The 24,461-nt window shown below is 37.2% G+C and overlaps 1 protein-coding gene across 3 annotated transcripts in view; it reads right to left on the reverse strand.

Annotated features, from left to right (window-relative positions):
• The window catches only part of LOC126049840 (contactin-3-like), a 115,355-nt gene that overhangs the window by 41,354 nt on the left and 49,540 nt on the right, over positions 1 to 24,461 (reverse strand). For all 3 annotated transcript variants that reach the window (XM_049826893.1, XM_049826892.1, XM_049826891.1), the window contains exons 3-5: positions 14,460 to 14,555; positions 1,268 to 1,471; positions 852 to 954 (exon numbers count right to left, since the gene is read on the reverse strand). In XM_049826893.1, the coding sequence (XP_049682850.1) occupies positions 852 to 954; positions 1,268 to 1,471; positions 14,460 to 14,555 (403 nt within the window). The remainder of the gene's footprint in view (positions 1 to 851; positions 955 to 1,267; positions 1,472 to 14,459; positions 14,556 to 24,461) is intronic.

Consider the following 24,461-nt stretch of genomic DNA (forward strand, 5'->3'; position numbering starts at 1 on the left):
TATGACAACTGATTCGCATGTACTGTTCTGTTTCATACACTGTAACTTGTGGTACCAAGGTTTTCATGAATGTCTGTGTGCATGTCCAACAATTGTAAAATGTTTTATAAATCAGCACTAGCTTCCCCTGAAGACAGGTGAGATCTACCAATGATTTCCATGGAAGGAGAATCAAGGCAAGTCTTTTGAAAATCCCATCCTACAACAGCCGTTTGTTCTCCAATTTTAAAACTTTCACTCACCTAGCTGGGGAACCAAAGCAATAGCATGTGATTAAGTTATCAACCTGGCACTTAAAATTATGAACACCTGACAAAGCTGTCTGCAAATAAACCGCAAAGTGGTAAGTAAATACATTTACAGAAACATAAATGCATTCTCAGATCATTTGTGAAAGAGAAAAGATATCAATTGTGTGTGAAATATCATTCAGAGGAGAAATGCATTTTAATCTTTATTTCAGCTATAAGGAAAGAACAATATTATGAAAGCATCAAGTACATTTAACAGTTAGATTCACACAAAATTCTCACAGACATCAACAACATTTTCTTCTACACAGAGAAAGCAGAACTAGGTCAAAGGATATATGCAAAACTACACTGATCTTATTCAAGATAATTTGAAGTTAAATGTAAATTCCTGTATTGCCAACATATATGTTTTAATTCTGAACAAAATTAAAAATTACTCCAAGACTCTTTGCTCTCTTATTCCAAGGCAGTAATTGTGATGATCAAAAAGGGGTCTGTAAAAAACACCACCAAAACAACTGCCAGAACTCCACATCTCTTTTGCAGATGAACCCTAATGTGCATCAACTTTCAGTATTGGTGAAGTCAAAAACTTACTTTCCTAGTGCAAAGCATTCTAGCTTCACAGTTGAGCCTTTAGCTGCAGGAAGTGTCTCAGGAAACTGAACTTCTATTTTGGGTTCATATTCTCCCATCACACCTGTATGAGACGATTGAAAAAAGGTAATTTTTCATTTTTAAAGCCTTTTTTCTCTTTAGCATTACATCACATTAAAATCAAAATGAAGTTTATTTCTCACACGCTCCATTTATAAAGAGAAGCATAGCGACCTACCAGTGAAATCACCGTCAGACTTAGGAGAGGAAGAGGAATATGTAACACAAAATAGTTTATCTTCTTACAAAGCAATCAATATTCTGAGAATGCATAAAAGGTTACATTGTATGAGACAAAAAACATTCACTGACGACTAGACGCGTTATTTATTCATGGCGTAGAAGGGTAGTCGTACCGTCCGTCCGCAGTACTAGAGGAGTTGGTGACCCAAGAACTTGGCTGTTGGTCACAGTGCTGGTTACAACACAGGTGTAATTTCCTACATCTGACGGCTCAACTTTGGCTATGTAGAGGTGACCGGTCTCTTGAGACACAAATCGCCGACTGTCCTCTTGTACAAATGACGGATATTCATTGAAGATCCAAGCAAATGATAATTCTAGTTGGTAATAAAAAAAGAAGTAAAGATGTTTGGCAGTGTTTTTCACGTTTTGTTCTTTGAAAATCAGTTTATTTTATTACTGTATTTTGTAACGTATTATATACAATACTGTATTATGTAACAGAAAGGACCAGAGAGCCAATGACTGAGAAAAACTAAATTTTAAAAAGTACCAGAAACTAACAAAAACATTTTTTTACTCATGCCATATCTCCTCCAGCAGAAGAAAAATGTGAAAAGAATTCAAAGTGTTTTACACAAGAAAATTTTTTTTAATCTCCTTTTTTTTCCCCCCAAGACTTCGTATGCATAGAAATAGGAGCAGACAGCAAAAATGAGACCAAACATTGCTAAAACAGAAACATTATTCATTCAGTAGATACTTAACTCAGCTAGATACTTAGCAGATAGAAAGAGCACAGGAGCATACAAGTGAAAGGAATGTCAAAAGAAGCATAAATTCGCAGTAGGGCTCACCATGCAGCAAAACTACTTTTTTCATACAAAAATCTGTAAAAACGCCACTAAAAAAATCTCTGTATGATATGGCAAAGCAGCTCTCACAACCATTCATTACGGTCATTTGAAAGGAAAACCACACTTCAGAAGATAAACTATGAGATTTGGCAAAAACTGCATTAGAATTTGTTTTTTTCCGAACACCACTCTGAGCTCTGCGTGTCCAATTTTAATTGGCAAAAGCCCCTTCCTGTGCGAGGACATGTGCTTGTCTCATTTATATCCCAGAGAATCAAAGGAAATTAATTTTTAATGGTTTTCCAGGCAAGAAATAATTTTTCACCCAAGTGCCGCTCAGCTGAAAGTTTATAAAAAGATTACAGCTTCTGCAAGTGCTAATTAGAGGCGATTATAGGTTGATTGACCTTCCTTCATGTAAAATATCTTGTAGCATTCGCACTGCCCCTAAAAAATGGAGATGATCCTTTTTTGCACAGGTTTAATTTGAAAGTGCATAAATTTGGATGCAGTCATGAAGTGGAGAGCAGGCGTTTTCTTAACCCTTACAGCTGAGTATGAATATGCACCCAGGAAAGCGCTAAGCAACAGGACAATTAAATGTAAGGTAAGATTGTGCAGATGAAAAAACATTTCAATAAATTATTAAAATATTTAGGGACTGGCTAATGCAAAATGGGCTTCAAATGAAATGGCTTATCATAATTGCGTTTATAAACTCCTTCCATTAACATAATTTTGCAGGAGCAGTGTGTATGAACAATTAACAGTCTCAGTACTTTTCTCAAGAGTTATACTTTTGTCATTTTGGAAATACTTGTTCATCCTCAGGTGAAACAGTGGCTTTCACTGAAAGTTCCTTCCTATGTAACACAAGAAGTGTTATTAGTTTATTATAAGGAAGGCCAACGAGCATTTGCCAAGAAAAGATAGGGTCGTTAGTGCCATGAGAAGTAAGACCCTACGATCTAGACTGACTTCAGTAAGACTTTTGAGATGTGCCACAAGAGTCTCAGAGACAAGCCAAAGAATATTTATACAGTCAACAACAACAACAAAATATTCTGTACAGCTATTCTCCCATCTTACAACACAAATACCAAGATGTAGGGGACAACGGTTTGCTGTTGAATGGAGAGGACTTGTTGAGTAAGCACTGCGCAGCAGGGTGGTTGCAGCTGTGCACCATCGTGCCTGTGGTCTGGCACTATTCAGTATCTACCAGCCACTTCAAATAGAAAAAATAAAATAAAAAATACTTTAAAAAAAGAAAAAACCAAAGAGTACAACTGAAGAGGTTGAAGGGGACTACTACCTCTTTGAGAGCTAAGATTTTATGGTCTTGCTAAATAGGAAAGACCAGAAAATAAAGCATAATTCCATTTCTACAGAGCAGCTGGATGAAGAGAGTGTTCACAAGGCTGAGGGAGAGGCTGTAAACCAAATTAGGTATCAATTCAGGAACCGTAAGGGGGGAAAAAAAAATAATTTACATTTTCAGCTCTATATCAAACTCAGACATCCAAAAGACACGAAAGTGTGGGAAGCCAGGCTTTATTGGTTCTGGTATTTATTGAGCTACTTGTTTTCCTTGGCTCAAAATTTTTATTTTTTTTTCCCAGAATAAAATAATAGGAAAAAAAGACATTATTCAAAACATTCAAAGGGGATGGACATATCTGGATACACAGCAGGAAAATAAGCAGCTTGATTTTGTTCCTATTATATTGGGTTAAGTCAAGAGTAAACTCATTGAAATCAGTCATTATGATTATGAAAGCCACGCAAAGTGTATTCCAGTTTAATTGGATCCTTCAACAACCTATGAATAAGTACTCCTGGAAACCTAATTTCCTATTCAACATATATTTTCATCGACTCTCTTAAAAAAAGGAGCAGGGTGTTTCTTTACCAGTGCCCCACAGCCAATATCTCATTTTATATTTATTGTACTTCACAAAATTGTATTCTTATTTTCCAAAAAAATTCATATTAAACAACTTGTTCTGTGATTTATTATGTTTACACCATTTGCCTGTTGCTGATCCTAGGGCACCTCAAGGGACATAAACTCACTCCCTTTCTGTCAATTACAAGTTTTCAGTTGATTTTCTGTTACAAATGGAAGTAATATGTCTCTCCTGGGCTTCCTCAGAGATCTAAGCCTTTGCTTTCCAATGCATTTTCTCCTTATTTGGCAACTATACATGGATAAGGTATTGGAAATTACAGTTATTACTCAATTTTTATTTGTTTACTACATCTTGGTTGGCTGCTTCTCTTTATTTTGCATTATTTGATTATTATTTACTGTGCAGTCTACAAGCCACAACACACTCAGCATGCTCATACTGTTCCAGGCACTTTGTGCACCTAAGTGTTCAATTAAAAATTGCTTATAAAACTGCCTGTCATTTTTAAACTTAAATTTGTACAAAATTCAACAATTAAATGAGCATGGCCTTTGAGGTCTACCATAGTAATTTCCTGCAACCTATGAGCCTCAAAAAAAAAAAAAAAAGTATCTTCCCTTGCTGTGTAAGAAAAAAATTAATGTTGCTAAAGGAACATAAGGGCATAAGCCCTGCACATTTAGTACTTTTTAACTGAATTCAAAGTTAGGCCTTGAGCTGCTTTTGAAAAGATTCCTTTTAATTATATGACACATTTCCTCTAAGAGAAGCTGCAACACATCAGTAGGAGACCACTGAATAGAGCCAGGGCAATTTTTATTTCTTGTAAACAGAATTTAGGAGACAACAGTAGTCGTGGAAATCCAAAAGTATACATGAATTCAGGAAGCTGGCAAAGCAAACGTGGCAGGGCAGGGGGGAGGCATATAGACTTTTGACCAAAAGGAGAAGGACAATTCATAAAGTTTATTTCACCCAATAAATGCACAAATTCTGAAGGTCGTCTCTTGCTCCCTTTGTTCTGGACCATCACTCCTCTATACCTGCTTAATATGTATCCACTATTAATTCCCCACAATTCACACTCGAGTGGGATTTCTAAAATAGCCGAAAGTAAATGATGTGAACAGTATTGTTCTGAAATAGATTTAAACTTATGTTCAAAACTGATTGGATTTCAATTAGTGAAGCAGATGTTTACATAAATAATTCTTAAAAGAAATGAAAATATGTGATTTTTGAGTGCATCAAGCTGACTGAACAGAAGTTAGAGGTTTTACATTTTGTTTTTCAAAGAAAAGAAGTTTCATGTCAATTATTGATATCCAAATCTGTACTATTTCATGCAGTTTTCCAATTCAGATTTTAAAATATCCTGTAATAGAGATATAAAAGGAAACTGAAATATCCTGGTATTTTTGGTCTTCAACTGGCACTCTGCCTAACCCGCAGGATGGTATTTGGCTTTTAAAAGAAGCCTGTGCAAGAAAGTAATCAGACAAAATTTAGCAATGACAGAAACTGCAATTAAAGACATGGAAATTTGTTAACAACCAGCTATTTTGAATTATCTACCTTAGAGTTACAAGTAGAAGTAATGGAAAAGTAAGACTGATTTTGAGAGGATAATGACAGATTCCATAATTAAGGAAGAAACCAATTAGTTTGTCATTTGGCCCAGTTTCAGCTCAAAGTGTGATGAAACGACACAAAGTGGAGAAAAGTCTCTTTCTTTGTGGATGAACATCACTCAGGAAGGAGTAAGCTCTCACAGCACAGACGTGAGGCAATCAGGGATGGCATTGTGGGGCAGTCGCACACAGAAATGTCAATTTGTCAACATGGCCGAGGACAAGCTCTCTATGTCTGTCTGCACAGGAACCCCTAGAAAAGTGCAAACAAGTTATTTAAAAGTAGGAAATTCATCTGCATGAGGTAAAAGTGCATTAAACTCCCAGAGGATGCTCTTAACCTAGACGTAAGCTGTCCTTAGTTCACTGCAGCCTAATCCTTAGAGGATTACACTGCTATGAGTTTAGGTCACTGTACTTGCGGATGTGAGTGCCTGCAGGGATATAATGCATTTTATCTTACATACACTACTTTCAAACTTCTCATTAACTACTTTTCTTTCCTTACTTGGGCAAACTCTAGCTACTTTATTCCACTTAGTTCACCACCTCGAGTAGTCTGTCCTTCCTTTGGCAAACCAGCACGACCAACTGCAAGGCTATGCTTTGCAGCCTGGCCTTTAGCAAAGAAAAAACAAACAAACAAACCAAAAAAACTAGAGGTAATACTTTATCTCTGCCATAAAATAAATCACATCTTTCTCATTTTTTTGGCAAACACTGAAAGTTGTTTTACAAATAAAAATCTTATGCACTGTAGGCATAAGACAAGTTGTTTATGTACTCCAACATGGGATCCCCTAATTTATACCTAAACTGGGTACTATAATCTCTTTAGGTGCCAATGTAAAAAATGGTATCTTTTTGACAATGAAAAAATTCTTCAGAATTTTATTGGAATTAAATTGTACATAATTTTAGGGCTTTACAGTATATTCTTGAGCACATTAAATGCCCAGAAACTGAAAAACTGTCCTAAGTATATTCAGCTGGGAAAAAGAAAACCAAAACAAAACTCAGACTGTGTATTTCCCAGGCACATCCTGAATTGTTTGCATGCACGTAGTTATACCACTAATAATGCAGAAGTCTTTACCTGTTTATAAAAGCTGCAGTCACACTTCAGAGTACAGTCTATCTATAAACTGTAGGTTGATGGTTTACTTTTTGTTGCTATCAGGAGTAAGGTGAGACAATGAGTATCCAGTTAAAATAGTTGTAACATTTTCCCAACTTGGGGGAAAAAGTTTGGAGATGTTTATGAACACTTCTGAAACTCCCCTTGAACTCTTTAAGGTAACTTTCTTCTTTTGGCTGAACACAGAAATGTGAATTGCATGATGGGAATCTGAGTCCAGCTACAAAAAGTGAAGAACGTATCCTGAGAAACTAATTTTATTCCAGAATATAATGGAAACACCTTGATTTGAAACTAATGTATACCATTAATCTTTTTGGAATAAAAGGTGAATTATTTTGTAGATAAAATAGAAAAGATCAATTTTCAGCATGCTGTGCAGGTAATTAGGCATGCAACTTGTGTATGGAATAACCCAAAACAGCAAGAGCAGCGCGAGAGACCTATGTAATATCTTGCAATTTCAATCTACACATTTAATGAGAATATTGAAACGTTTTAGCTGAAATTGCAAGGTTCCTTCTTCAGGCTAACACCTAATTTTCAATTTTAAATGGAATATGGTAAGAGTCCAGTCATTTTCTGATTTTGAAATGAACTAGCGTGATGTTAAAAGAGATGCAAATTGTTAAACATAGTTGCAGCATGAATTGTATTTTTCTCTACTGCCCCCCACCTAAACCACAACCATAGAGTGGTCAAGTAGTAATCACACAAACTAACTGGTTACCTTTGCACAGCTGCCACAGGTGACAAGCTCTACTGATGTAAAATAGTCCACTAACGTCTCTCTTTCTCTATACTCAACAATTTGTAGAGTTTTTCTAAGTCTTTCAAAGCAGTGTCAAAAGCAAAGCATGCCACTGTAATTAAAATGTAAACACTTCTAAGCTCATCCTTGGGAAACACAGATGTTCAAGACTGGCAGCATTACTTCTTTATTAATACCACCAAAAAGAAAAACCAAACCAACCCCAAACCCTCACAGTAAGCACATTTCAAAACAGCATATCCACTGGAAAAGCAGCTCAGCAATATGGCCTTGCCTGACGTCTGTCTTTTCTTCCCCCCTCCTCTTGTCACACGTGGGATTTGACCATTAGCTAGTGTTAAATTTCAAACTGAACATGACCTTGTAATATAAAAGTGCTCCTTAACTGGCAGGTTAAATGTTCCTTGGTGCTCCAAAGGAAATCCAGACGCTAATGGGAAAGTCTAACAAAATGCTTTTCTACATTTGGGCTCCAATGCTGAATAAAAACCCAATTTCACTTCCCCTGCAGCTGTGCGGGATGACGGATTAGTTTCTCTTTATCACATTTCTGAACTAATTGTTTCAGACTAGCTGTGTCATTCAAAGTGTACAAGGTCTGATCAAATTGTTCGTACTCTAGAAGTATGCAGAAAAGTAAGAAACTGCTTTAGGAACCAATATTTAAATACATACCCATTAGCCATATCTATTTCAAATGACAAATTGTTCTTTTAATCACCTCCCTAGAACTTTACATTTAATTGCTCAGAGCATTTCTAACAACTCTGTTGTGCTTTTTCAATAGTTGAAAGTATTTTAAATTGCTTCCTGCCTATAATAATTTTGAGGATAAAAAGATGATAGTTTAGTTTATTGCTTAACTAAACCACATCTGATTTCTTCTGAATGTTAAGTATTAGGGCGATAAACTAAGGGAAACTAATGGAAATACCCAAGAGTAAATTTTCAAAGGAACGTACTAATGTTTATAGGTGGAAGTAGTAATTAGTGACAAATTTCATTTGGTAGTCTTGCACCCATTTAGGAGAAGGTACTTGGTAAACCCCTGTGAAAAAAACCAAAAATTACTTTCAGGACTCTTGTTAAGAGTATAATGATCAGCTATGACTGTGTTCTGGGGCTACAGCCATCTCCCTCCTGCCTCTTCCTAATCAATTATCCTGTTTCCAAAGAACAACTCAAATATTTTAATAGAGAAGATAACAAAGAGCTAGAGGAGAAAAACCCCACGGTAACAATTTAGGGATAAAAATAATCTTGGTAGAGGGCCAAACCCAGTTATTTTCTCTAAATTTCTCCTCTTTTTCCCCAAGGCATACCTGAGATACCTGGGACTAGCTAAGTGAACAGGCTCCAACTGAACTTTTTTTCTTGCAATTTGGTTCTTCCTAATCTACCTCTCCCTCTTTATTTCCATCCCCCCCATCTTCCAACAAATACCCCACCACCAAGATACATACTTTCCCATTAGAAGACTCTTATCCCATATTGCTGCCTCTTTCAGTTTATTCAGGTTCAGGAAAGAGGGCTAATGAGAGCAGGTATCAGCAATAAAGTGCACATCCCCTCGTTTTTCAAGGTCTTCTAGAGCATCCATGTACATTTTGCCAATGAAACTTATGCAGTATTATTCCCACAAAAGTCTGCTCTACTCTTGCTCTCTCCCACAACAGCCCACATTATATATGCTACTGCTTATACGTACGCAACTCTTAATGAATATATAGTGGAAGCCAAATGTACTGCAGCCAGCAGGAGATGATCCAATCTTATGCAAAACTCCTCCTTGGGCTATAAGTGAACCTATACCCTGCACTGTAGACTATAGGTTCTGACATGCTCTCTCTCACCCCACTAATGAAAAGAATAATCTACCTTTAAAATACTGAGTTTTAAAGATGCTGTTTTGTTTTCCGATTTGTATACTTGGGAGTGCTGCTTAAAAAAATAATTATATATATATATATGAATGATTGAAGGCTAGAGTCTTTCTTTAAAAATGAAATTATAAAAAGCTGCAATATTCCCATAGTCATTTTGCAGTGGGTATTCAAGATGTAGTGCAAAACTTACAAGAGCTAATATTACTAGATCACAGATGTTTTCAGGCTTTATGCTCTACTGATGACCTGGCTGTGAAACTATTCTTCATGATCTAGATACATCTCAAACTAAAACTTACAAAAGGGACAGAAGACCAAATATCTAAGAAATAAAACAGAAATACAAATATATTCATATGTTCAGTGTCATTGATGTGCATAATGGAACACAGAGTTAACAAAACGTTCTCTAAGAATTTGGAGTGATACCCTGCTTGTCCAGTTTGTCCTTTCCCAAACTGGAACAATGAATCTTTTGCTAAAAGCTTCTTCAGGCAGTTGTACGCCTCCATGCTAGCTTAAAAACACGTACTAGAAAGTAGCTGCAGATGTTGCACAAATATATAAAAAAGGATACACTAATTTTAGTCTGGCTTACTTCAGCCTGGAACACAGGTTTATCAAAAGAAAAAGTGCTTTAGAAAGACTACATTTGATAGAGTGCAGAAGAGAGAGGGTACTATGTAGCATTCGTTTGTTACTGGTGGTGAAAATAAAGCTCTGACAGATAGAAATCATTGTAAAATCCAGCTGTGAACATGTATTATTGTCCCTCATATGGACAAATATAAGTGTCTCTCAGGTACCATTTGATTTCAAACCGTCAGCTGAAATTTGTGCAGATGATGATGATGACACCAGCAGGACTATTGCAAAATGTATTTTTAAATAAAAATACCATTTCTCTTTGGCAGATTGAGAACAGCTCGAGAACACTATGGAACCATTTTTAAGGCAATTGCTTTTACAATATTCAACATACTATTCTCCTTAGAATGCATTTTTGTGTAAAAACATCATAATGTGCCTACTGCAAGTATGATTTATTGCTCATGCCCAGATGAGCGTCATCCAGAACCTGAAACAAAAGCAAAAAGTAAAGGTGCAAAACGAGGATGCTTCGCACCTCCTGAAGACACACTGATGGGCAGTAGAAAAGAAACTATATTCTCAAGTTCTATCAGTCTGCTTTTGCTTTGCTTTAAGGGTATGAAATGTTTCCAAAGCCAAATAAGTAAAACTAATTCAATTTACAGTTCCTTGAAAAATAGCATGCTGACATTCAACAGTTGTGGAAAAGAAATAATCAAAGCATCAAAATATTTCTGGCATATGGAGATACCTTCCATGCCATGTTATTCATGAAGCACAGTCTTGCTGGAACTTGCAGGTCTCCAAATGGCAATACAAGAGGTAAGAGCAAAAATTTGCAAGTCTAAATACTACTTTGCAACAGACATGACATTATTCACTGAATGATTTGTCATACCAAACAGTGAGCAATGAATTGGGATCTATTTTTCCATGATCTAGTATCATTTCATATCAGCACGTCACAACTTTTAAATAACATGCTGTAAGCTAAATTGATCCCTATCCTTCAAATACGGTCTCAATTATCAACTAAGTTTCCATTTATCAGGGCATGACAGTAAGAGGGAGAACATATTCTTGCTGCTTTATATATGTAGAAATATCCTTGCCATACTGCATGAAATAGGAACACGTATGTTCGAGATTAGCTTCATGTGATAAGACAAGTAGAATTTCCTTGCAATTTCCAAGCAACAGCTTGTTGGCTCCACAACATTCTTGCCATTTACTTAAGTTCTCATGGGTTATGGCCATATTCGACGTAGTAACAACGTAACAGAGAGTATATCCACTAATAAACTATAAAACTAATGCCTAGTTTTTCCAGGCAAGCCTGAATTCTTTGAAATGTCTGAATAACCATCAAACAAGTCTTTACTTCTACCATTAAAAAATCCTCTTTTTCTCTGTGTATAAAACAGCCCTGAAATCACCATAGACAACATAGAAGGACTGCGCCTCATTGCTTCCTCCTCTTCCGAAGAGCAGAATATACCTCATAAATCCAAAATCAATGTCAGATTAGTAGAACAGACTGTACTGAACAAATATAAATCACAAACATCTAGCAAACAGAAATAAAAGCAGAAGACAAGAAACATGATAATCAAGATACACAAACAGTAGTAACAGTAGGTAAAACCCTAAAGGAACTTGCGGATTTGCTTTACTCAGGGCTTTGTCACTCCTTAGATACCAATTTTGGAACAAAATCAATAGTAGAGAAAAATAATTTTTAGATCTCCGTATGTCTAGCCTTTTCCATTCTTGGCAGAATGGAAAAAAAATTAGCATTGCATGAATGTTTTTTAAGCTGCTGCATGTTAAGTGTGTCCAATATTAAGTTTTGTATGTTGAGATGTTTGTTATATCAACAGTCCTTTAAAACCATCAAAGACATAACATTAACAGTTAAAATAGCTGTAGAGAGTTCAGTAGAATTTAATGGTTGTAACAAGTGAAAAAGATAGCAGAAGATGTCATTTTCTCTCTTGAGTTTGTGGGTGAGAGGATTTACTCATTTGTGGAAAACACAGGGTATTTTAACAGGTTCCCTGTAACAGAATTAAAATTACATACAGAAGTATGGTCATGCAGAACGATGACAGATGACCATCTTAATTATCCAAAAAATCACTGCTCAATTACAATACAACTTACATTATCTAAGATAAAACCAAGTTGAATTAATAAAATATTGGGGGGGGAGGCTTCACACACAAAGCCAGTCATTTATTGAATCTCCCATTCAGTAAATATCAAGCAAGACTGCTTAAAAAAACGGAATGCCAAAACCTGAAAATTCACTAACTCTGAGGAAGATAATAGAGCGGTTTGTGTTTAATGACAGAAATATGAAACTGATCTGTGCACCCTCAACTGGAAATACTAAGCATCATCTTCCTCCCCCTGTACACCAACAGCCATCACAGAAACGAAGCTAAAATACAAGCTCAGCATACGAGCCTATACGCACGAAGTTAAATTGAGTTTCATTGTTGGTTTAAATAGTAGATGTCCATACCCTGATGGAACTGGAACTACAAACTTCAAAAGGACAAAAGTACCATTAACTGCATGAATAATTTGCTCCCCATTGAAAGGGCATATTCGTATTACTTATGTAAATATCTGTGGCTAAGATAAGCAAGGAAAAAAATATGCCAAATTGTAGAAGGGAAGCAATTTCCTTTTCCCATGCTATGAACTGGTATTTCTTTTGGGATGAACATTGGCTTCTATTGTAACTGGAATGCTGTATATAGAAGAATAATCACAATTTAATCAAGTCTCCTCTTGAAGACTCCTTACAGAGAATGCAAGAAATAAGTGCAATTAAGCTAGCAAGAACTTAGAAATTGCACGACATGACAGAACACAAAAGAACAGTATTTCAGGGGCTAAAGGGGAGGAAAAAACAAGGTATTTGAGAAGGTTTTAAGGATTAGTATTGCCTGAAATTATTTGATAGCTCAGTGCAACAAATACAACATCAAAGAAAAAAAAAATCAGATCACCGATCTGGAAAGGGCTGAACAGCCCTCAGAGCCTGCAGGCCAGGTCAGCTGTTCCTAAACCATCCTTGCTATTCCTAAAAAACTATTCCTGCTTAACAGATAGATCCTTTATCTAAGACTTACCAACCCGCATCGTACTGTGCCAGATCTAGAGGCACCGTATGCTTGATGTCACTGTGCTATAGGTTTATTTTAGCAAGAAAGAAGAGGAAGGATTTTTTTCCACCTTACTCCATGTCTCCTGAAAACTTTAACAGTTAATCCTCCAACTCTCAAACAAATCCAAGGATTTTAAATAATTCTGGTACCAACTCTCAATTCCATTTGATAATTCAGGGAGCCCTCCGCTCTCTTCTTCTGCATTAATAACACAATTAGTGGTGGTGGGGGTGTGTGTCAATCATATCCCATCTGCTGACTGCAAAAGAAATTCTCACCTCTTCAAAGTGTTGATTTAAACCACCATTCTTAGCAATACGAGCATGTTTTGTATCACCTCCTGTTTAACACCTCACACTTAAACATTGCAAAAGTCAGGCAGAGTTGTAGTTGGTTTGGCAATCACCTCTAGGTGTATACCCATGCAAGGGATAAGAGTAAAAATGGCTGGGGTAATTCTGACTCTGGACTGCATATAGAAGCAAAATTTAATCATTCTAATTCTTATAGATAGCTGGGAGAATGACCCATTTTCTCAGCAGCTGAGAAGACAAAGCTGTTGTAAGGCTATAAAGATGATTTAAGAGTATGTATCAGTTTAGAAAGAGAAAAATTCTGCAAGCTCAGACAGTTGTAAAATTGCCATTTTATGGCTGTGTCTGCTTGGACTCTGCCAAATTTAAGAAGCTGCAATACCTATATTATTGTATCCAATCTTTAGCTTATATTACCTTGTCTTTGCAATCAAATCTAATGTTTAACATCACAGCCCTTCAATAATGAGACTCCATATCAATTAAAAACAAATAAAACCAGTTACTTTCAAGTATTACTTGAGGCTCAATAGCAATTAGTCAAAGACTGAAGATGCAGAATGAATGATAAAAATGTACTTGCCACTTTTGGTCCACCAAGAATCCACACATCCAGATTTCTCTCCACCCTTGAGACAGCAGTGTTGTAAATTATGCCAGCATCGTTACATTACACTATCAAGTGTCTTGATTGCAAGAAAATAGGCAGATACTAGCATAATTAAAGACAACAATATACTCTTTGCAATTGTCTAGCCATAGAGAAAAACCAGATTCATCAAGGCTCGGCAATTGTGAAATTGGGCAGAATTTAACTCCAGAAGATACTCAATTAATTACTGGAAATATCATAAAAATCAGACACGTTAAGTGCACAGAAATTACTAGGAGCTAGAAAGGCATTTCACAATAAAAGTAAATCCTCATAAGTACTTCCCTCCCCCTCTTTTGGTTTTGTTTTTTCTCTCTATTTACTTCAGAACCCACATTTCATTCTTGCTCTCTCTCCTGCATTTCCAGGGAGATATTCCACTTTACGGTCAATCAGCTCCGGTTGAAGCACAAAGCCTGGAAGGTCCCTTACCTCCTGCCCGGGGGGGTGGTCCGCAGAGCAGCACGACTCCCTGTCCCTCTCGAACAGACACCGCGCTTCTCATTTTTGTCCTGGAGTTTTCAAGATCTGTTGTTGAAAGAAAAGTGAGCTGGATATTAGGAAACAGAAAAGACTAAATACACAGGAGTTTCAAGTTCTCAAACCCTGATATCAAATCTCTTAGTAGGCAACTAAGTTCAGTGATTTCAGTGAATCAGTTGCAAAAGAAACGGCTGTTCAACATGAGGGAGGATGACAGAATTAGGACTGAAGTGAACTAATTTACAAGAACATAATTAAACAGATCCTATGGCTAATTTTGTTCTTATGCTAGGCTTATGCTACCCTAATTTTGATAACCAAAAAGGAGTCGTAACCGTAACTTAAAAATAGGTCTTTAAGCCACTGTTTCTTCCAAAATGAAGGCTCTGATGAAAATAGCATCAAGATCCTATTGAGCTCCTCCAACCAACCGTAAAATAACGCTAATAACACAGCTATTCAGAAAACGGATATATATCTTTTCAAACAGAAAAGAAACCCCTCGACCATCTCCCTGCAGCAGAATCCCTTGTAACAATCGCTAAGCTCTGGCAAAGGCAAGTGCTTTGCACCTCGGTGTATTGACCCAGCACTCTGCTCTGCCTGGCTTCAGATCTTCTGTGATCTTTTTAAGCTGTGTAAGAGGAGAAACAAATGCTACCGAGTATATATAAATGCAGAATTTCAGAGCAGCAGTATTTTATCCTAAATCTAAATTAACTTTCCCTCTAACTGGTGACTCAAGCTCCAAGAAAGTATGGCCTCATTATGTCCTTAAATTAAGCTAAGATGTAACATTCAATACAAACTAAGATTGAGGTACTATGCTAAGAAATATTTTTTCCATGAATAAACAATGTATTTTTCCATAATAAAACCCAAGAGAAGACAATTTAAAAAAACCTGTTTGTTTATAACCTTGTAAAGGATACTAACACAGTCTTTAAAATAAGACTACCTTTATAACTAAGTGTAATAGGAGTAGTGAGTTGACCAACAGTAGCTATTTCCCAAAATATAATATTTTTTATTGAAAAGCAACAGCTGTTACAATCAGAACACTGGACAAGAGTGATTGGAATTTCAATGCTTCATTTAAAAAAAAATACATTTAATGCTGCAATAAGATATTGTTGTATTATTTTTTGTTACTGCACATAAAGCTCAGAGGAGTTTCTTAAAAGGGCTGTTTTTTAAGCCTTCCAACTGAATTTCTGTGCAGGTACATCTCAGGGCCTATATCTTCATGCACATAGTAAGTTTGGATCCTTCCACTGGACATGCAGAAGTCACATAAAACCACAGCCAAACCGATTTCACCGAGAGATCAGGACAGTGTACCCTGCAATTCATTTCAGTCTTTTAGAGCATCTTTCTCTTCCCTCCATGAAAATATAGATTCATTAGCTGCCCCTAACACAATTCCCCTGAGTCATGAAAGGAAGAACCAAGAGCTGACAGCACCCAGAGGACACACACTACTCTGTATTAGAATGAAAAGACCTATGCAATTTGGATTTTAAGGTTTACCCAAAAAGAAAGAAAAAAAAAAAAAAATCTATTTTACATATAAAATTAGTTTAGACCAAATTTTGCCCTCTTACATCACAATCACTGGAAGTCATAAATCTTATAATTTCTGTAATTAAAATGAAATGGTTTATCACTGCTTTCTAAGCATGTGCATTCATTTATTGCAAACACAGACCTTCAGAAACTCGGTTGTCTTTGTGCTGTCTGACACATGGTATGAGAACGACGGGATTGGGCCGGCAGCACCTCAGGAAGGGACGTGGCCTGTGGCACATGCCAAGGCATTCCAAAAGGTACGTCCTCGTTATCCCACAGGTACCCGGTGGGGACCCACCGCAGCTCTGCGGTTTCATCTGTTGCAATACCGTACTGCAGATGTTATTATCACTGACTGCTGATGAAGACTGCTGTCACAGGGGAATAGTTTTTTGGGAAACAAGAAGCAATTCAGAATCCATCAGAAAATTAAGAATACGAGCCATACTACAATAAAAGAATAATTTTTTCACTAATTAGCAGGAAGCTCTCCATCCTACCTTCTAGAGTAGTTTAACTACCAGACTAATCACACAGCTGCAGAACTATCATCACTTAATTCACTTGTATACTTGCTTTACACATTGTCTGGCACCACTTTGAAAATAATTAAAAATCGCCATGCAAAATAGTAACAGAGTTCTCTATTAGCATTATACAATTAAATCCAAACCTCTGGCCTTGGAAAGTACTCACTGCTTGTATACAAGTTTCTGGTCTGGTTTTGAGGCATCTCTGTAGCATATTGAGAGTATTAAAGGTCAAGGCCAGTCATGTTCAGTAAAATAGCAAGAGAGATTAGCAGGGTTTTTTTGTTGTTGTTTAGAGTTTGGGGTTTTTTTGTTGTTGCTTTTTGGTTTGGTTTTTTTGTTTGTTTTTTGTTTTTTTTTTTATAAAGTCAGTATCCTAACCACAGTAACACTAGGGAGTAGTGCTGTATCTTCTAACAAAACTTGCTATTACATGAAATCATTGGGAAGGAACATCAAGTTCTCAGAAAACTGACAGGGTAAATAAAATACTGTAAAAGGCAGGCAAATAATGGAAAAAGATTGTTTACTTTTACAGATCAATTTGTATCTCTAAAATCAGAGGCTCTTATCCTGCTGAAATGTCTTAATAGATAAAATATTACTGGAAACAAAGAATGAAGATAAGAACAGGACAGAAGATGGTTTTGAGAAGCGATGAGTCAGAACAGGATGCGCTTTTCAGCACCCCATGGGATGACAATATCACACTGTAGTGTTTGAAAGAAAAGGGCAGCAACGTATATAAAATACTTCTGTGTTTTACCTCTTGATGTATGGACTGTTTTATTCATCATCAGATTTTTAAAACTTCTAACACTTTCTCAAACTGGTCACCAAAATAAAATGTTTTCATCAGTTTCTCTTCTCTACATCTTTTTACTTCTTACTTGCATTTATTATGCCCCGCTTTTATCTCCTTTCATCTCAAATGCTACCATTCCAGTAGGAAATGAGCAACTTTATTACTTAACTCTACCAGGCAAAGTCTCTAATCATAATGCTGAAAATATTTTGGTACAAATGTTACAAAAACCTGACTACACGAGGAAAAAAAATCCAACTTAAATCCAATCTAGAACTGTGTAATTTGCAAATTAAATGTTTTTATTGCCTGTTTATAGTTTGTCTTATAGAAGAAAGTTTAAAATTAGCAACTGAGACTTTTCTGACTCCTGAAACAGCCTTTTCTTCTCCCTTCCCCTGCTAATACCTATATTTGCCTCATTGCTTTAGTACCAAATACATAGTTACATCAGCTGAAATACACACGCCATTGCAATAAAATGGAGCAAGAAAATGTAATTCAGCTTTATTGAAAAGTCTTTCATTCTGCCTGAAAAGGAGAACAATGAAATGTGTTCTTGCACATACAAACAGCAAGGATATGAAAACTGCATATTCCATCAGGTTCTCTCCCTCCATTTAATAAGCTAAGTTTTCAGTCTCAAGCACATTACTAAGAAAGATTTCAAAATATGGAGTAAAAGTAACATGAGCATCATTTCCACTGCCTCTGCCCCAGAGTAACTCTTTATGCATTTGGAACAGAAGCATATAAAATTTCATGTGATACCCACAGTTATTAAAAGACACGGATTTGTGAATTCATGAGCGGGGAGGGGGGGGGGGGAGGACAGAATATGCTACCTGAAGCATCTGTAGAAGGTAAAGCAGACCTTGTTCTCACCTGATGTCAACACGTGAGAAAGAATAAAAAATTTTATCTTCATCTGCAGAACACATGCCAGTTGACTGCATTCATTGCAGTTCACTGCAAATACCTTTTAAAAATGTATCTGGTTTCTGTAATCTTGTATAATCAAGGAAGGTAAGCAAACAGATCATGCAAGATCAGATCAAATATTGCATCTGTGCTTTGAAAAGACATAGAACACCATGTTATGAAAAATCCAGAGAATTTTTGATGACAAAGCTGCTCCTGACACTACTCCTAGCTTGTGGCAGCAGGGAGTTGTATCACACTGTGCCAAGAAACCTGAGTGATGTTTCACCCCTAGTCACACGTATCCATATAGAGGATCTTCCTAAAATTAGTAGAGGCTGCTAGAAATCATACCAACTTAAAAAAATAATAATTAAGAAGTAATGCACAGGACACATTCACTCCCTGGAGAGGAGCAGGATTCAGTGGATTCACTCTAAGCCCAGTGACATCCAAGCATCTTATTACATCAATTGATACTTATTCTCAACACACATTTATTAGCAATTCTACCATGTTTTGATAACTACAGAACAAGGGTTCATGCTCTACAAACATAATTGTCCCTTAAGAGCCACAAAAATATTTATTCCATTACTTCATTAGACTCATTATTATTCAAAGCAGCAGAACTTGTTAAATGTACTTTATGTATAATTCTGTACTGGTAGGATGTTCAAGTATCTAAATGAGTGAGACAAACAAATCTTAACTGTTTTCTTGAATAGGTAATTCTGAAGTGGGAACTTTGTTTGATGTCAGCACATAATGAAGTACTAATTCATAACCCGCTCGCCCTGGTAAAAGTAACATTATTAAAAAGAAATGAAATACCAGACTCTCAGCTCTTAAGCAAAAATAACAGCCTCAGCATGTTGTAATACCTATGTTGGTAATGCCAACTTCTGAAGAAAATAGAGTAACACAAATTAGTTTCTTTAAAAAACAAAACCAAACACAAAACCACACAAAAAAATTCCTCACCATCATCACCTAAATCACCTACGTGCATAAGCAAACCTTCTTCCCCACCACCACAAAACTGGCTACACCAAGGCATTTCCATGACCACGTATTTTATACTTCTTTAGGCAGATGCCAGAAACTGAGTGTACACTTGGCATAGTTTTAAGTTTATTAAAAGTACTTGTATCTGCTCAACAGAATAGCTGGATACAGGGCCTGTTAGTGCCAACACACTGCCTGCAGACATAGAGCACTTAGAAAAAAAGCACAACAGAGCTGCATATGGAACAAGTGAGACTTTGTGATGCCTTCCCTGGGCTTTGGATCAAGCCTGGGAGAACCATGCTGGGGTGGAAGGGAGGGATAGGACCAAAAATTATCTCTGTAATCATCAATTCTTTTTGGAGGTAGAGAAAGGAGAAAAATATTAACAGTGCAAAAGTGAACATTAGTCAAAGCATGCAAAGAATCGGGGTGATTTGTCACTCCAGAAGAGATTCACGGGCTACTGGGGAACCACCTCCACAGTTTCTTTGTCTGAGTGTACTTCTCCAGGCCAGGAACAGCAGCGTTGCTCCTCCAGGTTGAGACCTAGCCCTACTGCCTACAGCCACCAATGCCCTGGCCATTTCATGCCCTGAAGGCTCCAAGGACAGGGAAAGCAGAAACAACCTTTTATTTGCCACCCAAAGCACAACTTGGACAACTTTGAGTTTTCAGTTTGAAATACTGCTCCTGTCTCTGCTCACATTACATTAGTCTCACTCAGCAAAGCCCATCTGAGTACATTTCTTGCATCCATAGAAATATTGCTAATAAAATGCAGCAAACTTCTATGTAGAAGAGTGAGAAAGTGAGGGAAGAGACCCTTGCAAGTTGTTTCCGTTGCATGAAAAGCAGAACATCTAATGAGTGAGTTGTGCAGGGGTTAACAGGCTGCTGGAACCAGCTGGCAGTGAACAACAGCACCAAGAACTTACAAAACTTTTAAAACTCTTCACCTCCCCTTAAATCACTTGGGGTGCAGCAAAAAAATGAAACAGGGAAGAATTAAATACACTTAGACCAATTAAACAAGAATAATTTAAAAATTATACAACAAAGTCTGTGTTATATAAACACAAAGAAGAAAAGGTAAAAAGAAATTGGCACAGATGTATCAGAGTGCAGTGAACATGAGATACCAGCATGGAAAAAAGCCAAAGAGTCTGCAGTAATGAGAAAGAAGGACAGAGAGCGATGAGATGCTTTTGTGGGCTGTGTGGAACTGAAGAAAGAGACCAGAGGCAGCAGAGGAAAGAAAAGAAAAAAAGTAAAGGAACATTAATCGCATAAAAGTTGAGTCAACATCTGATGAGCAGGGAAATTTATTTATTTTTTAAACACAATTCACACTGACAAAAATGCACAGAAAGAACTGGAAAAAATAGTGTTAAAAGGGAAATGCATGTTTTGAAAGAAAAATTCTCCAATAGGTATTTCCAAAAATATGCCTGCCATAAATTCATATTATCTGGGAATTACCACTCAACTCAAGGCAAATACAGGACTGAACAAAGCAATTCAAGCAATTTGAGAAATATCTCAGGAGGGAAGGATGTTTGCTCAAGGAAATTATCCTACAGCCGAGTTCTCAAATGCAACACAGATTTTGCCCCCCCTAACGCTTTCCTAACACAAACCCTAAGAATAACCTGAGAGTCTACAAAGCACCTCCATCACTAAATGCTCGTCACCACAAAGCAGGTTGAGTATTGAAGAACAACAGGCTATTCACGTTTTAATAGTTAAACAGATGGCTGAATGCTTGGCCAGATCTAGGTCTAATTACCTGAAGGTTTTTTTTTTATTTATTAAATAAGTGGCAGTGTTTCCAAGAAGGCTTTCCTCAATAAATAAATAATCAATGAAAACCATCACGCAACAGTTCATTTTTGAAGCACTGGGAACATGCTGATGACAATGGGATTTTTCTTCTGTCACTGACTTCACTCATTTATCTTTCTAAAAACAGCCACCTTCCTTAAAGAAACGGACAGATTCTCCCACAAATATTACAGAATATAGTTGGGTTGTCACCAGAAAGTATTGCTAGGATACGGGTAACCAAAATCTGTCATCTTCCCCATCTCACTTGGTATGGAGCACCTGGCAAAAAGCCCCAGTGCTTTGATTAGGGCCATGTGGACTATAACAGATGTAACGATGACAAATAACAGATATAGCAGATGACTAAGTGTCTTATCAACAGATGTCTTGCCACAGCTGCTGCTTCACATGTAAAAATACACTAACTTGTTAGTCAGCATAAAAATCCAATATTCACAGACCTTCAAAATATTTATAGTTCTCATCTCAAATTATGTGTCCTACCTGGGTTAAGCAAAATAATATGAAACGCACAAGTTTATGTAGAGCTGCAAACATAAGCAGGGCCGTTAACTCCAACACAGCTAATTAAAAACACGGCCCCTGGAGGAAAGTGTACCATCTTTATGGAGCGTCTCCGGTTCTCCAGAGCAAGCCTCGAGCTTTCACAACCTGAGGACTACCTCTCTGAGGATCAGGCTCTCCAAAGCTCTGCAACCCTGAGACTGCGTTCCTTGCTGTGATTAAAACTCTGAAATTTATGTCTGTCCCTCCACCACCAGCTCTGCAGCCTGCAGGCACGTGCAATGAAACAAGCCTTCTCCCCATCCACGAGCTACAATACCAGAGTAATCTGCCTAGAAGATGAAAGCAAACCTTAACCCATGACCTACCCTGCCAAAATCACCTGTGCCATTTTCTTTTCTGGAATCAGGTGGGTTTTATCTCTAGCTCCAGCTGTTCTTCAGTATTTTTAGCTTGACATGTTGGGGAATCCTGAAGAGCTAACACTAATGGATTTTTATTTTTTTAGTAATTCTCCAGTATACTGTTTCTCAATCTAAAAACAGATGGGTTTGTGAGGTACATTACACATCAACCCTTAAGTTTAATAAAACAAGTACAAGGGAACTTAGAGAAGATGACTATTTCTACATAAGTGATTTCAGTAACCTACTTGAAGTAAGCCATAGAGGGAATAGAGTGCAAGCATAGAAATTAATACTGTATCAAGAATAATATTTACAGAGGAATTCGGAAGAAATTAAAACTTTTAATTTTATTATCAGAGTTACTGGTAGATGAAAAACAGAGAGGCAGAAATGAAAGTAATACATTTTCATGGTAGCAGATTTGCCTGGTTCATGTAGAAGAACAGTTATTTTACTGTATTAACTATTCACATCACAATTTTAAGAAAGAGGTACGTGAATTTTCACATTTGACAAATAAAATAACTCAGACTTAGTATCCTGAATATAGCATATGCTACTGACATTAATTGCTTCTGTGATGTCCAAATCTAATATTTCTGAAACAGGGATGTAATACACTCTTCCTTGGGTGCTCCACTACAACTGCAGCAGTATCTGGCCGAGTACAAAGACATTGCCAGAGCATAAAACAGATTCTGGAAAATTGCTGCAAACATTTATGACTATAAATCTCTTAGGTTACTAGCTAGGATTAGACTACATGAACAGGCTCAGGAGGACAGGATAGATAAGAGAAATGATCTACTCGTATCCAAGCACCATACAGCAACACTAAACTTGTAACTTGGTGGATGTTCAGGAGCACATCAAAGCAAACCAGAATATATTTTGTTCATTTCCTTTACAGTAGACAAAAGTGGCTAAAGCAGATGGTCTGTAGCTACTTTCTTACAGGCTTCAGGGAACAAGGATGCAGTGAAATGCATTTCTTGCTATGATGTCATTTGCACCTGACAAGCAAACCTGGTCTTTCTACCGCAGATAAGACAGAAAAACAAAACAAAACAAAAAAAAAAGAAAAGAAAACCCACATCATTATGATGCTGACAGTGGATGTTTAAAACAACAAAAAATTGCCAGGTTCACATAAAAATGCGAAAATGAAAAATATAACTTGATTTCTAGGAGACAGGACATTGTGCAGTCCAAGCAGCAGAATCACTTCTTGAATACTGAAAATGAAAGCCAAATGACAAAAAATTTCCCATGAAGCTGTATCTCCAACCTGTGTGCAAGCACAAGTTCTTAAAAAAATTATTTATTCAAAAGCTAAAAAACACTGCATAATCTAATTCCGTATTCTTGTGCAAACACATTACTGTAGTCCCTAATAAAATTAAAAGAACATACTAAGGTTGCAAACTCAATTATTTGGAGTTAGAAAGTGCCAGAGTTAAGGTTGCCTAAGAACACAAATATTGGCTGAGCAAAAAAACCAAACCAGTAAGATTTCAGCACCAAGGGCTTGGGATGGGAATGTGCGTTGGCCCCTGTTGGCTGGGGACACGCTGCAGCTGGAAAAGGCACCGAGGGACATTTGCTATCAGGAGAGAAGCCACCAAGAAGGTTACGAACACAGGTCCCACAAAGCAGCCACCCGGACAAACCTCCAGCTCCAGAAAGCCCTAGTCCCAATGCCATGATCTCTCATGGGGTCTGGGATGCTTTAGAGATGTAGTTCCTACATGTTTCTGCCATTCCTCACGCACTTTCATGCTTGTCCCCTCTCCCTAACGGCTTCCTCTTCAGTCCTTGCTTCCCCAACTGTTCCAGCCACCTCAACTTCTACCAACACTCAGGCTCACCACATTCCCCAACTTTTCTTAAAATCCCTTTATCCCCAGCCTCATGAAACTCATTCTGCCAATCTCTTACCCCTTGATTATGGTCATGATATTCATTACAATCAATTAAATTCCTCTATCTCCTCCCCTTTCTTTTAATCCGGAGGGATTTCATAGTTTTTGCTGCCAGGGTCTGAACTCAACGACAGACTGTCTCAACTCAACAGCAATGCCAGGCTCCATTAAGTGAGCTTTACAGCAACAAACAGCAAGCGTAGGGAGCAATCAAGAGTTTGGGCGTGCTCTTGGTAAGCCTTCATATGTAGGGGAAGACCTAGAAAGGGATTTTCTTGTCTATATCTAAGGTACAGGGAGAAGGAGATGCTGCAGCGAAGCTGGGGAGCTTCAGGGAGCAGAATTTGATGGAGGTGTTTCTTAAACAGCAAAGACAAAGATTAAGAGTCAATTCAACCAGAACAGCCTAAAGGCCATCTCAGGATCATCTGGCCTCA

The sequence above is a fragment of the Accipiter gentilis genome, chromosome 23 (assembly GCF_929443795.1).
Source record: "Accipiter gentilis chromosome 23, bAccGen1.1, whole genome shotgun sequence".
NCBI classification, from domain to species: Eukaryota; Metazoa; Chordata; class Aves; order Accipitriformes; family Accipitridae; genus Astur; species Astur gentilis.